The sequence below is a fragment of the Olea europaea genome, unplaced genomic scaffold, assembly GCF_002742605.1.
Source record: "Olea europaea var. sylvestris unplaced genomic scaffold, O_europaea_v1 scaffold586, whole genome shotgun sequence".
Lineage (NCBI taxonomy): Eukaryota > Viridiplantae > Streptophyta > Magnoliopsida > Lamiales > Oleaceae > Olea > Olea europaea.
Window position 1 is genome coordinate 320,153 of NW_019264200.1, and position 14,261 is coordinate 334,413.

Consider the following 14,261-nt stretch of genomic DNA (forward strand, 5'->3'; position numbering starts at 1 on the left):
AAAAAATTCATTCATATCAAGCAATTTTAATTGCAGTGCCCATCTAATAACCTGGACATCAAACCTAATAAACAAATAAAAATATAAGAAATCAAATTCTAATCCTTGTGTTCATTGTCCACCTCAGTTTAGGGTACAAGTCCTGCAGTCATTTATAAAAATTATGCACGAGTTACGTTTTCTATAAAGGAAATGAATTCAATTTGTATATGAGGGTACGTGGAACAAAATTTAAATAAATGTATTTAAAGAGAAGTGGTTGACCTATTCCATTGGTACTAATTAAGTTTTCATTAATTTTGTTAACCAAGTCCTAATTCCTTGAGAATTAATGCAGAAACGTGACAGTAGTATAAGAAACAGAGGATATGGGCATATACAGGTGGCGCGTGTTTCGGCCTGATTGATGTTTGATTAATTTTTTAATGATTTATAGCTGCCCATCACCTGTCATTTGCATCAATATCATATCCTATAATAATAGAAATCATCATAATTATAATATTCGGACCATCTCTCTACATTAGAAATGGGACGTGGACGAGTTAGGGACGCAAACTAAGAAGCAAAATATTCGTGTGAGATGTTTGTGATTTTCACGAGTTATCTTGCGAATCGAGTCACACTTCGATAAAACAAGTGGCTCGCATAATAGGCCAAGCGAGCGTGATGGTAAGCCCACCGAGTGGCTCTGCATCTACTCAGTGAAAATCCCAAACTTATATAAAAATTAAGCTCATGTTTGGTTCGATTTTCAAAATTCATTTTTCTTAAACTCACACAATTTATGGAATTCACTAATTTTATCAACTTTTCAATTACACATTTCATCAAATTTTATCAAAATCTACTAAAAATCTAACGGGAGCTAAGTTTGTGAATACAAGATAGTACACAAGCATCTTTGAATGGTGTCTCGATTGTGACCTAAACCGTGTACTTGACAAGCACCACGAAACAAAAATGTACAAATGAACAAGAGCATGGTGACCATTTTTACTCGAACTTCCTCATAATTGGATCAAATTGACTAGTTTAATTTGATACGTTAGTCTAATGGTGGGGTCGAGCCGTGGAGCAAAAACAAATGATATCGTGATGACCATGGAGGACAAAATGAAGAAAAGGAATAATTGTTACCTCTTGGCGAAGTTGTAATGACACTAACGTCTTTCTCTTTGGCTGTATTTTTCTTGTCGACTCCTCTAAATGTTCCTTTTCTTGAAAGACTTCTCTGCAACTTTTTTTCATCCAAAATCACACATACATAAACAAAAAGAAAAAGGCATAATCCCAGAAAAGATCAAATGAAGAAAGGCAAAAAGTACTTTAATTCTTGAATTTGCATTAATATCTTTCTCTAAGCATTCCATATCTAACACAAAAGAATCAGATTTAATGGCTGTGTATTGCAATCCATTTACATGATCAGAAATTTCACAGTTTGCTCTCAGATTATCAGAGCCCATTGGTTCCTGGAATCAAAAAAGTTATAGATAATAAGTTACTTTCGTATACAAAGATATGCAGATTTTAGACGTTTGTTCAACATGCATAAAGAAGTAAGGAAAACTATGCTTACCAACTTTCGATTTTCAGTCATTTCTCTCCAGCTTGTGTACCAGAGAGAATTCAAATAATTTCACGGAAGATTAGGGATCGAAATGAAGAGAAAAATAGGGACTTATGGGAGGGGGTTGTTTGGCGGTTTTAACAAAGTTGCGTATATAACCGTCCGCCATCTGACTCAAACGACACAACAAAACAAACACAACCTAAGTTAGTCAACTTCGTGAAGGATAAGAAAGAGAGCTTAATTCACAAGACTTATCATTTTCTTCAACTGCTACAAATTGTTATTATAGGTTGGAATTTGGTAAATTTGAAAGCTTACCAGCTTTTACTTCTTCCACACGAAAATCTTCTCTTCATTCAAACAAAGGAAAATATAACCATTATACATAATTCTTGAGCCTGGGATCACTTTGTGTGTGTGTGTACATATTTAATGGGTGGGAGAGAATTGAGAAGGTTTGATGAGTGAGAGAGGAAGGAAGACAAAGGGAATGAAATCATGTGCAGTGTTTTGTTTGTGTACACAAGGAGACTTTTAATTGGATTTAAAATAATGCTATCTAGCACTAGTGATAGTATACTATCGATTTAAATGATCACACTTAATAAGTTCAATTAAATGAATAATGTAAGATTACATTTAAGTAAATCTATTATCTGATGCCATATGGTGCTTAACTTCAGTAGTGCTAAATATTATTACTTTTAGGTTTAATCATTTTGGAATTTCTAAGGCATCATTGTATTTGATAATAATTAGTTCTTGTTCCATGTAATGTCTTTTAATTTTTTAGGTCCATGGAGACGACAATTGGTAGGTTATAAGCCGGATTACAATAGTCAAGAAGCTCAAAACTATGCTGAACGCCATCTCAAGAAAGAGGAAACAAATCACGTCATGTGTCCAATGTCAAGATGGCTTGGAATTACTATGTTGCGATACAATGAGTCAAAGATTTGAAATTCTAAATTAATCTCCAAGTGAGGCATCTTGACGGACGATATAGCTTTGTTACCAACGATTTCACTTGAAGAACATGATTAACAAATGTTAGATAAACGGGATATGTGGATTAAGGAGGATGATATCTTACTAACTTTACTTGATTCATAATTTTGAGGGTAAAGAGAGATAGTTGGTCATCCAACTTTCAAAACATTAATTTTTGTTCACTTAACTTCGAAATATCCCAACTCCGTCATACACAGTGAGGGAAATTGAGCAATTGAAATGAAATTTCGTTAAAAGTTGAGCAACTAACTGTGTTTTCTTATTCAATGATTCCTAACAAAACTCTGAATAATATTAGAAAAAACATTGAATTATGCATTGAAAGAAAGCTGTTTTGATCTGTAAATACCAAACGCACATGATAACTAAAGGAAGGAACGGCGCATGTTAGGGAAATAGTCCTTATTTTCTTTTTAGGAAACTAGTTAACAGAGCTTAGTCAAATGTTATCAATTTTATATTAGTATATATATATATATATATTTTTTTTCTTATTTAAAAAAAAAAAAAATCAAAAGTCAAATTTGTTATGAATATTTGTGATGTCTGGAAATTTTATGATCTACCCACTACGAGAGTTTTGATAATAAAGTGTGATCAAATCGATAATTGAACTACTTGGTTGACAAAATTTCCTGTCACGCATTCTTTCAATCCGAATGGGTTACACCAAGTAGTAAATAGGGCAATGATGAAGATCATGGTCCCGGCTCCGAATTTTTCGAATCCATCCCGAATTGTTTTATTTCAATGTTTTTCAATTAATAATAATACTTTAAAAATAAATTATTTAAGTGGGATGATAAATAGATTTTTCTTTTTTATCCCCACTCATTTTCGAAAACTCTTGACAGGACGAGGTTGATAAAACCCGTCCGATCCGCTCCATTACCCTCCCTAACTTGGTTTGACTTTATTCTCAAACCAATTAAAAAAAAAATCAAATTATTATGATCAATTCTTTATATTGCTCACCAATATTTCATTATGATAATTCGATTTATATTCATTTCATGGTTAACAACTCAATATGTACTATTAATACATTTTTTAAATTAGGAAGAAGAGAAAAATTACAAAGAGTTCTTCCTTGTTTAAAAGTATTTTTTTAAAAAAAATATTTTTAACCATACATTCTCTCAATAAAAAATATTTTCACATGGATTTATATCATTTTCCTACTTTTAATCATCCATTTTTCGAAAAAAAAAATATTTATCACAAAATTACTTCTCAAAAAGTCAATATCACACAAGGACAACGAAATTCAACCCTTTGTGATTTTCTTGGAGGAGGTACGGAAATTGACAGAGGGAGTTGCAAGAAAAAAGGAGTATAAATTTTTTAGTCAATAGATATGCTTAATTTTAAGATAATAATGCGGTCATACTACATGTATAGTCGAGATTGACGACCTTGGTTGACAACCACACACGTGGGAGGGAGGCTCACGGTGAATAAAAAAATAGTGAATCCCCCTTAAGTGAGAATGTTGTCAATCTCGATTGTACAACTAACAAAACTCATAATAATTTGACACGAGTTGTTTATTCTCTTTCTTAGTGCCATTTCTCTGAACTTTCGTGACCCGAAACAAAGAGACCGTCCCAGTGTCTACGTAGTTCATGGGCTTTTGCCAACTGCAACTGATGAGCGTCACAATAATTGGGCTTGGTTTATGTCCCCTCCCTCGCCACAATCAAGGATGGTTATATTAGCACTCACTTTTTTTATTTGTTACACCATATTTATTGTAGTTAAGCTTCCCAATCTTTGTTCGTTATAGCAATTATTTTCGTAATTCTTATTTTCAACATTTTATTAATTAGAATATCTTGTTATTATCAATTATTTATGTCAATTTTTTTTCCATGTTTTGAAATATGGGAAAATGTTTTTTCCTTTTTTTATTTGTTTAGTTGTTATTCGCTATTTTAACAATTTTTTTTGGACATAAACTATTATAAAAAAAATAAAACTGTTTTAATTGATGAAAAGTTCGAGGATAAAAATGTCTTGAAAAATCATTAAGGACATAAAATATTATAATGAATAAAAATTGAGAACCTAAAATATAATTAAATTGTGGTACTAGAAATAAAAATTGCGGTTGTCACCATTAAAAATTATCATTACTTGATTTTTTCATTAAAATGAGATTCTGGGAGAAAACATATTTTTAAATAGCGATTTTTTAGAGAATCGGTGTTTAAAAAATACGAAAAAGTTTTGGATTAACTTGCAATATTATTTTATGGATAAATGTATAATTGAAAATGAGTTACGGGCTTATTTTTCAAAATCATCTTTGTTCTTTAACTATTTACTATAGATTACCTTCGTTAATCCTAACTACCTCATCGGGGCAGCCACCTCACCCTCACTCGATGAGGTAAGGTGAGGCCATGAGGTGGCCCACCGATGAGGTGGTGGCTTCTAAGTGGTGTGATCGTCATTCGTCCACGGAAGTTTTTCTCACATTTAAGGAATCTGATGTAATAATAATTTTTCTATCGTTTTTTTCTCTCTCATAAAACTTGTGTGTATTTCAAACTCGCAAGTAACATACCTTTGGAGTGGAGATGGAATTTGTTGACGTGCTGAGTTCCAATCAGATTCAGAGGTACACAACTTTTTTTGCTGCACAAAAGAAAAGCCAAGTTCCAAATCCACCAATTGCTTAACTAAGAAGATAGAAAATAGATAACGATTTGATCAAGAAGAAACTTTAGTGAGTGTCTATATAAAACAGCATAACACAATCATAATGCCTCTTCAAATCCATCTCTCTTATCTTTTCATATTCCAGAACCCTGCAGATAAATTCTGAATCAGTTTCTTGAAGATTTCTTTTCGATACTCTACAAATGGCTCGCCTGAAAATTGACTACAGCACCTACTGCTGGTTTTTTCAGGTAATAACAGTGTTAAGTTTGGTTTCTGTAGTTATCTGGCAATGTCTAATCCCAAGAAATCCATCTTTCACCATTGTAAACTTACACTTCCCTTCTGTAAATTCTAAGAATTCCTCTGCTGGAAACTCCTCTATAGTACTTATTTATTTCAAAATCTCGAATCCTAGCAAAGGTATGTGCATATACTATGATCGAATCTTCTTGAATTTATATTTCAAAGGTGTCATTGTTGGGACAAATTCTACACCACCATTTTATCAGGGGAAGAAGAAAAAGACTTCATGGAAAATACCTATTAATGCCATCTCGGCCGTGGCTGACCGATATTTTCAGCAAGGACTAAGAGCTGGAAATGTTAAAGTGGGGGTGGAAACTGCAGTTAAATTTAAAATATTCAGATGGAAAACGAAGTTGCATCGGATAGGATGTGAAGCATATTTGAAAACTATGAAAATCAGTCCCAATGGGAGTTTATCGGGTGGGAATGATATAAAGCTGCACAAGATATTGAAGTCAGGCTCTAGAGTGTGAAATTGAGTTTTACTCATCAAGGTGCAAACACTAAATAGTTATGAAATCAAATTTGAAACTTGACTTTTCTTTTTCTTTTGTCCACTGAGTAAATACAAATGCGTTATAGCAGCGGCGATGTTAAATATTTTTAACAAAAGATTTAAGCCAATTATAAAAATTGTGTCACAATCAAAATGAATCTTCTTTTAACTATTTAAGATTTTAGACGAACTACAAGATTTTTCTACGATTTTAACATATATTATTATTATTATCATCATCATCATTTTTAACAGTTCAACATGATATATAACTTACTAGTATATAGCTTTGAGTGGAGCATTCATCAAGTCCCATACAAGTTAAAATAACAAGTAATAGCAAATTAAGATGACATCAAGAAGGAAAAATTCGACTCAGCATAACCTTATCTTTCAAGCTTTAGCAAAAGTATAACATATCATGTTACTCTCTTTCTATGTCATCTCATTTTACTTGGCTAGCGTGGTTTACTATTTATTGCGTCAGCTCGAGGGTTTACCCAGTGCGCAATAAAAGGGTAGTGGCTGCGGATTCTCCTGTCGTATAAAAAAAAATAAATTGGAAGAAGAAGCTGGTGTACCATAGCACTGAATCTCAGCAATGACTGAATACAACTGTCAGCTAATGACCACAAATTTTAACGATTTAAGACATCAAGAGTAAGATAAAAGAAGAAGAAAATGGTTGACTTGGTCAGAGTCACATGGTTCATTTTCTACCAATTGTTCTTGAAAAAAAATACAGAATTCATACCCTACGTGCACCCAGTCCACACTTGTAGATATAGATGAATGACATGAGAGGCTGGTATACACTAGGACTGAATCTCCAGTGCCAACACAGTTGAACTGCCACGAACATAGAGGTGGCAAGGCTCGGCCCTTAATCCCACGAGCTCGTGGCGAGCCGAGCTCAGGCCACGAGCTCTTGGGCCGAGCCGAGCTTGGACTCGAGGGCTTGTCTTTTTTTTTTTTTAATTAAGTGTAAAAGTGTTAAAAATAAAAATAAAATGTTAAAAAATTATGATTTCTTGACCATATAAAAAGTGTTCAAAAATAAAAAATAATTTAACAAAAAACAATTTTTTATTTTTTTTAGTTATATCATATGATTCATATTGTAATACTTTTTATAAAGTATAAAATATTTATATAATGAAAACAGATTATATTTTGAAATACATTTACAAAAAAATATTTTTTTTATTTCTTTTTAAAGTTAATAAAATGTAAACCCTCCTCCTTTTTTCGGGTTTGGGACCGGCTACATCAATTTTAAGTAAGCGGAGTAAAAATTGTTCACGAACAACTTGTTGTAACGTGTACAATTTTTTAAAGAAAATTAGATTTAACGATTAAAAAATAATGAAATTTTGATTAACATAATTAAATCAAATATCACTTACCTGACGACATGCAATTTCAGCGTGTTTATCTTGTAGTCGAAAATGAGTGTCCTGCCAATCCTTCGCGCACATTAACGCTTCCAAAAACATCTTCTTTCAGTCGGCTCCTGACATTGGTCAAAACCCTTTTACCTGCATTAAAAGCAGACTCCGAAGCAAAAGTGCTAACAGGAGGTGTCAGCATATCTTTCGCAATTGCAGAAACAATTGACCAACGTCTTTCATACTTTCGCCAAAATTCAATTACTTCTTCTGAAAATTTTTTAATTGTTCTGTCTATTGGCATATTATGATTGAAATAATCAATTAATTCGGCAAGCATCGCATTTTGAGTTTCGACCGATGTTTGATGAGATGCAAATGTAGATGACATGGCATTAGATGAATACATTGCATTTGCATCATATCTAAATGTATTAATACCTTGAAATAAATTCATTATTTTCGCAACATTTTCTTCAGTTTCAGCAGAAGGAATAGGTGCAGTAGAGGGTACCCGACTAACATTTGCACCCATTGTTTCCGCATATAAATCATACATTAAACATAATGTTTGCTCTAAATTATTATAAGTGATTGGTGTATCAAGTATTAAAACTTTATTGATTTGATCAATTACGTATTTAGTTCCCGAAATATTATATCGGGGGTCCATTGCGCATGCTAAAGGAAATAACATAGGTAGCCCTTCCCAATATTTTCTAAATTTTAATTCCATAGCAATTAAAATTTCACTAAAAGCAGGATCATTTTTATATTTATGGAATGTTCTTGCAATTATATAAAGGCATTCAAGCACCATACAACTCGTGGGATAATAAACGCTGAATAAAATCTTTATGGTCTCATAAAAAGATGTCAAAAATCGTTTAACTTTCAAAGCTAAAATCCAATCAGATTCATTTAATATACCATCGTCATCACTTCTAACATGTCTATTATTATAAAAGCCAGTTATTAAATTTTCGAAACCTTCACATGATTTTAATAACAAGTATGTAGAGTTCCATCTATGACATACGTCGCTAACAAATATTTTAGCAGTTGTCACCCCTAGTTCGGCACAAAAATCTTCAAATGCTTGTTTTCTACTAGGATAAATCGTAATATATACTAATGCATTCCCAATTCTTTGAAGTTCATCATTTATATGTTTTAAACCATCTTGCACAATTAAATTCAAGATATAACACACACAACGAATACGAAACAAATACCCACCGAAATCAGGTTGAAGTGTCCTACATAATTTATCGACGACTACCTTATTAACACTAGCATTATCAAAAGTAAAAGATCGAATTTCAGTCTCGCAATGATATTCTCTAACAATATTGATAATAACATTATATATATTATTAGTATTGTGAGAAAACTCAATAATTCTAAAAGCAATAATTTTCTTATGCATGTATCAAAGTGGATCCATATAGTGTGCACTTGCAGCTATATATGCTATTTTATTAACCCCTTCTCATATATCAGAAGTTAAAGATATAACACCCCCATATTGTTGCAAATCTATAATTAATTGTTGTTTTGAATTATTGAAATAATTTATTGTATCGACACGAAGAGTGTTTCGACTTATCCCGACGTACCTCGATTGTAGATATTCTTTCACGAACGAGACGAAGTGTTGGTTGTTTACAATAGCCAGAGGCAACTCAGTGGCGGCAACAAATTTCACCATTCCAATTCGAGTATTGTCCTCCGAATACACCCATGTGGATAGGGGTGAAATTGTAGAACCGACGTCTGGACTGTCAAATTACAATTGTGTTTGACCAGCTGAAGAAGTCCATGTCTGGCCGCACATGCTTTGTAGTGGCGGTTGAGATAGGTGATATCAATTCCTTTTTGCCATGTAAATCTTTGTTGGCAATATTTACATACTGCTTTAGATTCTGCAATGCTATCGACGACTTTTCCTATTGAAACCAACTTAAAGTGATCCCAACATTTTGCTTATTTTTTGACCTTTCGCTTTCCCCTTGCGTCTGGAATATTTAATTCAGCATCTTCATCTTCATGTTCCGTTTCGGGAACGTTAATATCATCCAAATCAATTGGACTGTGACTTCCCTAACTGTGAATGTGAACATCTTCAGGTATCGGTATGTCGGCAAATTCATTTGGAAATTAATTTTGAGGCGTCGTAGGCGATTCTCCATGATGTGGTAGTGGCTCACATCCTGTATCGAACAATCTCTCAACAAATGAGCGTAGATCTATTTGTTTGATTGTTTATCATGAAATTTTAACCAGATGAATATAAATATAGTGAGATTGTGAGAATTGAGGATTGGATGAATTGAAATTGTAACTAATAAACTGTAAAAATTGAATTGATATTGTATATTTTGCAGCACAACTTTCAACTACACAAGAGAGTAAAAATAAAAAAAACTCGATAATTAAAATAATAGAAGAGAGTTGAGAGGATTGTAGACTTGTGGTTTTTATAGGGGGGGGGGGGGGAATAAATAAATAAATTTCAGTGACCAAAACGGTCACTTTTTTTAAAAAGTGACCGTTTTGGTCACTAGGACAGGCTCGTGGCTTGTTATGGCGAGTCGCTCGTGGGCTCGGCTCGCCTCCCGGCCTGGCTCGCTCAACTCGTGCTTGGGCTCGTGATTTTACGAGCCCAAACCGCCCACGAGCCTCCTTTCACGAGTCGAGCCGACCAGTGGCTCGGCCCGTTTGACATCCCTACACGAATAATTTCTTTGGTGCTGACCAGTTGGGATAAGGTGGAATCGGTGCTTCACTGCTTTGTACAAGGTGGTGATTAAACGTAGTGTTGCAATATATAGTAGCAGATATGACTAGAAATTGATAAGAAATTTTACTCAGTCAAACTCAATTGTTATTAATTTCTAGTAAACACATCCAGATGGACGGGAAATAGCTGAAAAGATCGTTATTTTTCACCGTGGTTCCTATAATAGTCACAGACGGTTGTTTTTACAAGTTCTAATAGATAATTTCATATCAGTAACACGTAGAAGGCCAGTATCAATAATGCATAGCTGAATTTGAATCTGGCAGTTCCAACAGAAAGAGATGGTTTGGCGTCTCCTGTATTTCCTGCAAACGAAAATTCAACGAGTTTATTAGAATCTGGTAAATTGACAAACTTATAATGGAAAATTTGAGAATTCATGGCCTGTAATGCGTACAGATACTATAGTTTGCAGATGGATATTTATGTTGGACTATGTAGAGCCCAATCAAAGTATAAATTTATCCCTGCATGTGCTTTATTCGTTTCTACGGATATGAAGGATCAAGGCTTAATCTGTAACAATGACCGAAACACGTGCCAATTACTTCAAGAAATTTAGCCTTTCCCTACAAAATTTTCATTGACAAATTAAGTTTTGTAGGCGAAGTTCACTTTTCCCCATGAAAATGATGTTTTGTAAGGCTATGATTTATTTCAAGTTTTTCTACAGTAGGATGCCTTGTGCTTACAAATTTTTTTTCTTTTCTAGACAAGATATATCTTTCGCACACAAAATATTCGACATGTTTGTAGGCTAATAATTAGCAGGAAAATTTTCCTTATACTATTTATAATTTTAGTCTCCAAAAAATAATTTGAAGTGAAAGATAAAAAAAATGAAAAATGAAAGATTGAGAGAAAAATAATTTTTTTTATCAAAATAAAAAATAACAAAGCCTAAATCTAAAAACCCATGACATACCCACTCTATTTGCCTCCAGAATTTTTCACCAAAAATTATTCTCGTTTTCAGCCTAACTTCATCATCGATTGCTACCATAATCTAATTAATTCAATTTGCCTACTCTCAAAATTTCTTGTGGATCCCATGGTTGCAATCCTAATCTCTTCATCCGCCACAGAGTTGATTTTTGGTCAATAAATTCTAGCTTAATCTACTATGTACAGATTTTGTGTTCTTCAAGCAGTCTTAAAGGTATGCCTATCAGCTGTGTTTTAATCTTTAATTAATTTTTCATCTTTATTTAATTAGATCTGGTGTTTCTATTGATGTTTCTGCAATCCGAAGAATTTCTTAATATAAACCATTGGATTTATATGACAGTATGTACGTGGGGACAAACACGATTTAGCCCAAAAAATAATTTGTAGTGCAAAGCAAAATCATTTCGTGGGCAGAAGTGGTTTAGCAAACGAATTACTTTGTCAGGGGAAATCTTACTCGATGAATTGTATTCGTTTTCAAAGGGTTTGTAGGAAAAATTTTAGCTCACAAATTTCAAAAATTTGTCATCTTATACTTATTCCCCAGATGTTTGCCCCAGAAATGTGCCCACAAAATTGTATAGTCCACAAAGGTTTTTCCCTACAAATAATAACCTTTCTCTACAAAAACATAAAATTTTTTGTAGTGAACTTACCAGTCGAAGATGCTTCATTGTTAAGTTTTGCATTCAAATCCTCATACCAAATGCTGCAATAGAAGCTAGAAAACACCCAAGCCCGCTTGCCACCAACTTTCAGAATATATTTATCGAGCAAATTTTTTAAACATTTGTCGCAAGCCGAAACATTGAGATCTCTTCTACATTGAACAAAACCACCCCTTTTCCCTTTCTGGCCAACATGCAGTATCCCCTCGTTAAACTTCAAGCGTTGACTTGGAGCAGTAGATACAAGTTTCCTCATGAAATTATTTCCTTGAGAAGCCACATTTGGATCTTCTGATAAATTTTTGAAAGTGGCTCTTGTATACAAGCTTTCGCTCTCTCCAGTGAAGTTCTTGATTGAATAACGTAAAAAACAATTTCTTAGCATATACGCAGAATCCGTGCTGTTTGCACACACGATGGATTTCTTGACTATGCTCTTAACACAAGTCGAACAATTTTGTGCAGAAATGCCGCCTCTGCATTGCAATAGGCCATAAACTGATGTAGAGTTTTCTCCCCATGTGGCTGTGTAGAAGCCATCGGGAATGGACAGGTTTGCAGAAAGGGAATCAAGAAGCTTATCGCGGCTAATAACGAAGGAACTTGAGATGTTACTGGTTGTATCAAAACAGAAATGATGAGGGGTTGAAGAAAATAAAGCAAGACAAGGGCAAGAAAATAGCAAGAAACATGAGAATATAACAAAACCATTCAATTGCAGTTGAACATGTCCACATTCACCATCTCTCACTTTTTTCTGATACATACGAACAAATTTGAGACTTTAGAGCATTCATTATATAGGAACTTGAGATATTCGAGGAAATTGGTCTGCTGACACACACACACACATATATAAACTCGAGATATTCAAGCAAACTGGCATTAGTTTGAACAAGTCTGCTGGAAAAGAAAATGTATATACACACAAATTGCCATGAAATATTTGTAGGAAGCAATAGATTTACAAGTATGAAGTGACCAATTTGGTTTAGTCATATTTTATTCTAATTTGTTCTTGAACAAATTTGAGAATTTAGAGCATTCATTATATACAAACTTGAGATATTCGAGCAAATTGGCATTAGTTTGAACAAGTCTGCAGGAAAAAAATATATATACACACACAAATTGCCATAAAATATTTGTAGGAAGCATTAGATTTACGAGTATGAAGTGACCAATTTGATTTAGTCATACGATTCATATATTTTATTCTAATTTGTTCCTAGGAATACAGGCTTCTTGTGCTGCATATGCCTTGACTTGCTGGCCTTCACTAATGATCAAATCTGGTGAATACTAACCATATTCCAGGACGTAACGGAAGAACAATATAAAAGAACGAACAAATAACGACAGTGGGCATGTTCAGGATTTAATTAAAAACATAAAATAAACACAATGTGGCTGCTGGGATTCGAGCCCAGGTCTCCACGGCCACAACGTGGAATTCTTACCACTAAACTACAGCCACTTTTATTGTTCAAACGTCTAAAAATTGTTTAATTGAATTATTATTTCTTGAAGTCAGCTCCAATGCAGACCACAGAGTCCATATATTTATGTTTTGTGTACATGATGCATTACAACCTCCATGTGAAGGGAGATCGTAAAAATATTTTATTGGATGCGGGTCCCATGTGAGGGGGTTCAATCCATTATGTCCACAAAAAGTGTACAAATAGACTAATTCTTATGTTTTTTGTGCACATTGTTATTTGTAACGTACCTTACTAAATATTTGCTTAATTTTAAAGAGTATGTTTGGCTAAGCATAAGTAAATATTACTTTTATTTTCAGGCATGATACATTATTATTTATGTTTGGTGGAAATTAAAATCAAGTTTTAATCCAAGTCAAAGTCAATAATTAATTTTAATGACATTTCATGGGATCCATAAACTTTTCAACTACACATTTCATCAGTTTCTATCAAAATCTACTAAAAATTTGATTTTAATCTCCCCCACTTTTTATTAAGTACATGAGTTGTTTATTTTAAAGATAATTCTTACCTCACTTTTAAAATAAGTAACTTGCTTATTTTCAATTTTAATTAACAGAAATTTTATTTATTCTAAAATTTACTTATATATATCCTAACAAGCTCAATCAATAATTGCACAAATCCTTATAAATTATTGAGGTAAAATTTCACCTAATCACGATTGCAATTGCTAACCAAATGATACATCAACAGATAACGGTGTCATAAAGTAGCTCAATGTAGAATGACATGACATGTTATTATTCTGATTCGCTAAGGTTACGTCCGTTTTCGAGTCAAGAACTTATTGGATTATTTTTTATAAAATCAACATCACACCCATAAAAGCATATAGTAAAAATGATTCAAAGTGTCATAAAAAAAAAAAGAAAAAAGAAAAAAAAAAA

At 33.2% G+C, this 14,261-nt stretch overlaps 1 protein-coding gene and 1 non-coding gene across 2 annotated transcripts; both read right to left on the reverse strand.

Moving 5' to 3' along the window:
• Nucleotides 1–10,332: 10,332 nt before the first annotated feature.
• On the reverse strand, nt 10,333–12,694 carry LOC111389382 (cysteine-rich repeat secretory protein 55-like). The gene is made up of 2 exons (XM_023014305.1): nt 11,852–12,694; nt 10,333–10,552 (listed from the first exon to the last, which is right to left on the reverse strand). The coding sequence occupies exons 1-2, from the start codon at nt 12,627–12,629 to the stop codon at nt 10,452–10,454; spliced, it is 879 nt and encodes a 292-aa protein (XP_022870073.1). The 5' UTR covers nt 12,630–12,694; the 3' UTR covers nt 10,333–10,451.
• Nucleotides 12,695–13,268: 574 nt separating this feature from the next.
• TRNAH-GUG lies at nt 13,269–13,340 on the reverse strand. The gene has a single exon. It is a non-coding gene; the product is annotated as a tRNA-His (tRNA).
• Between the last annotated feature and the right edge of the window lie 921 nt (nt 13,341–14,261).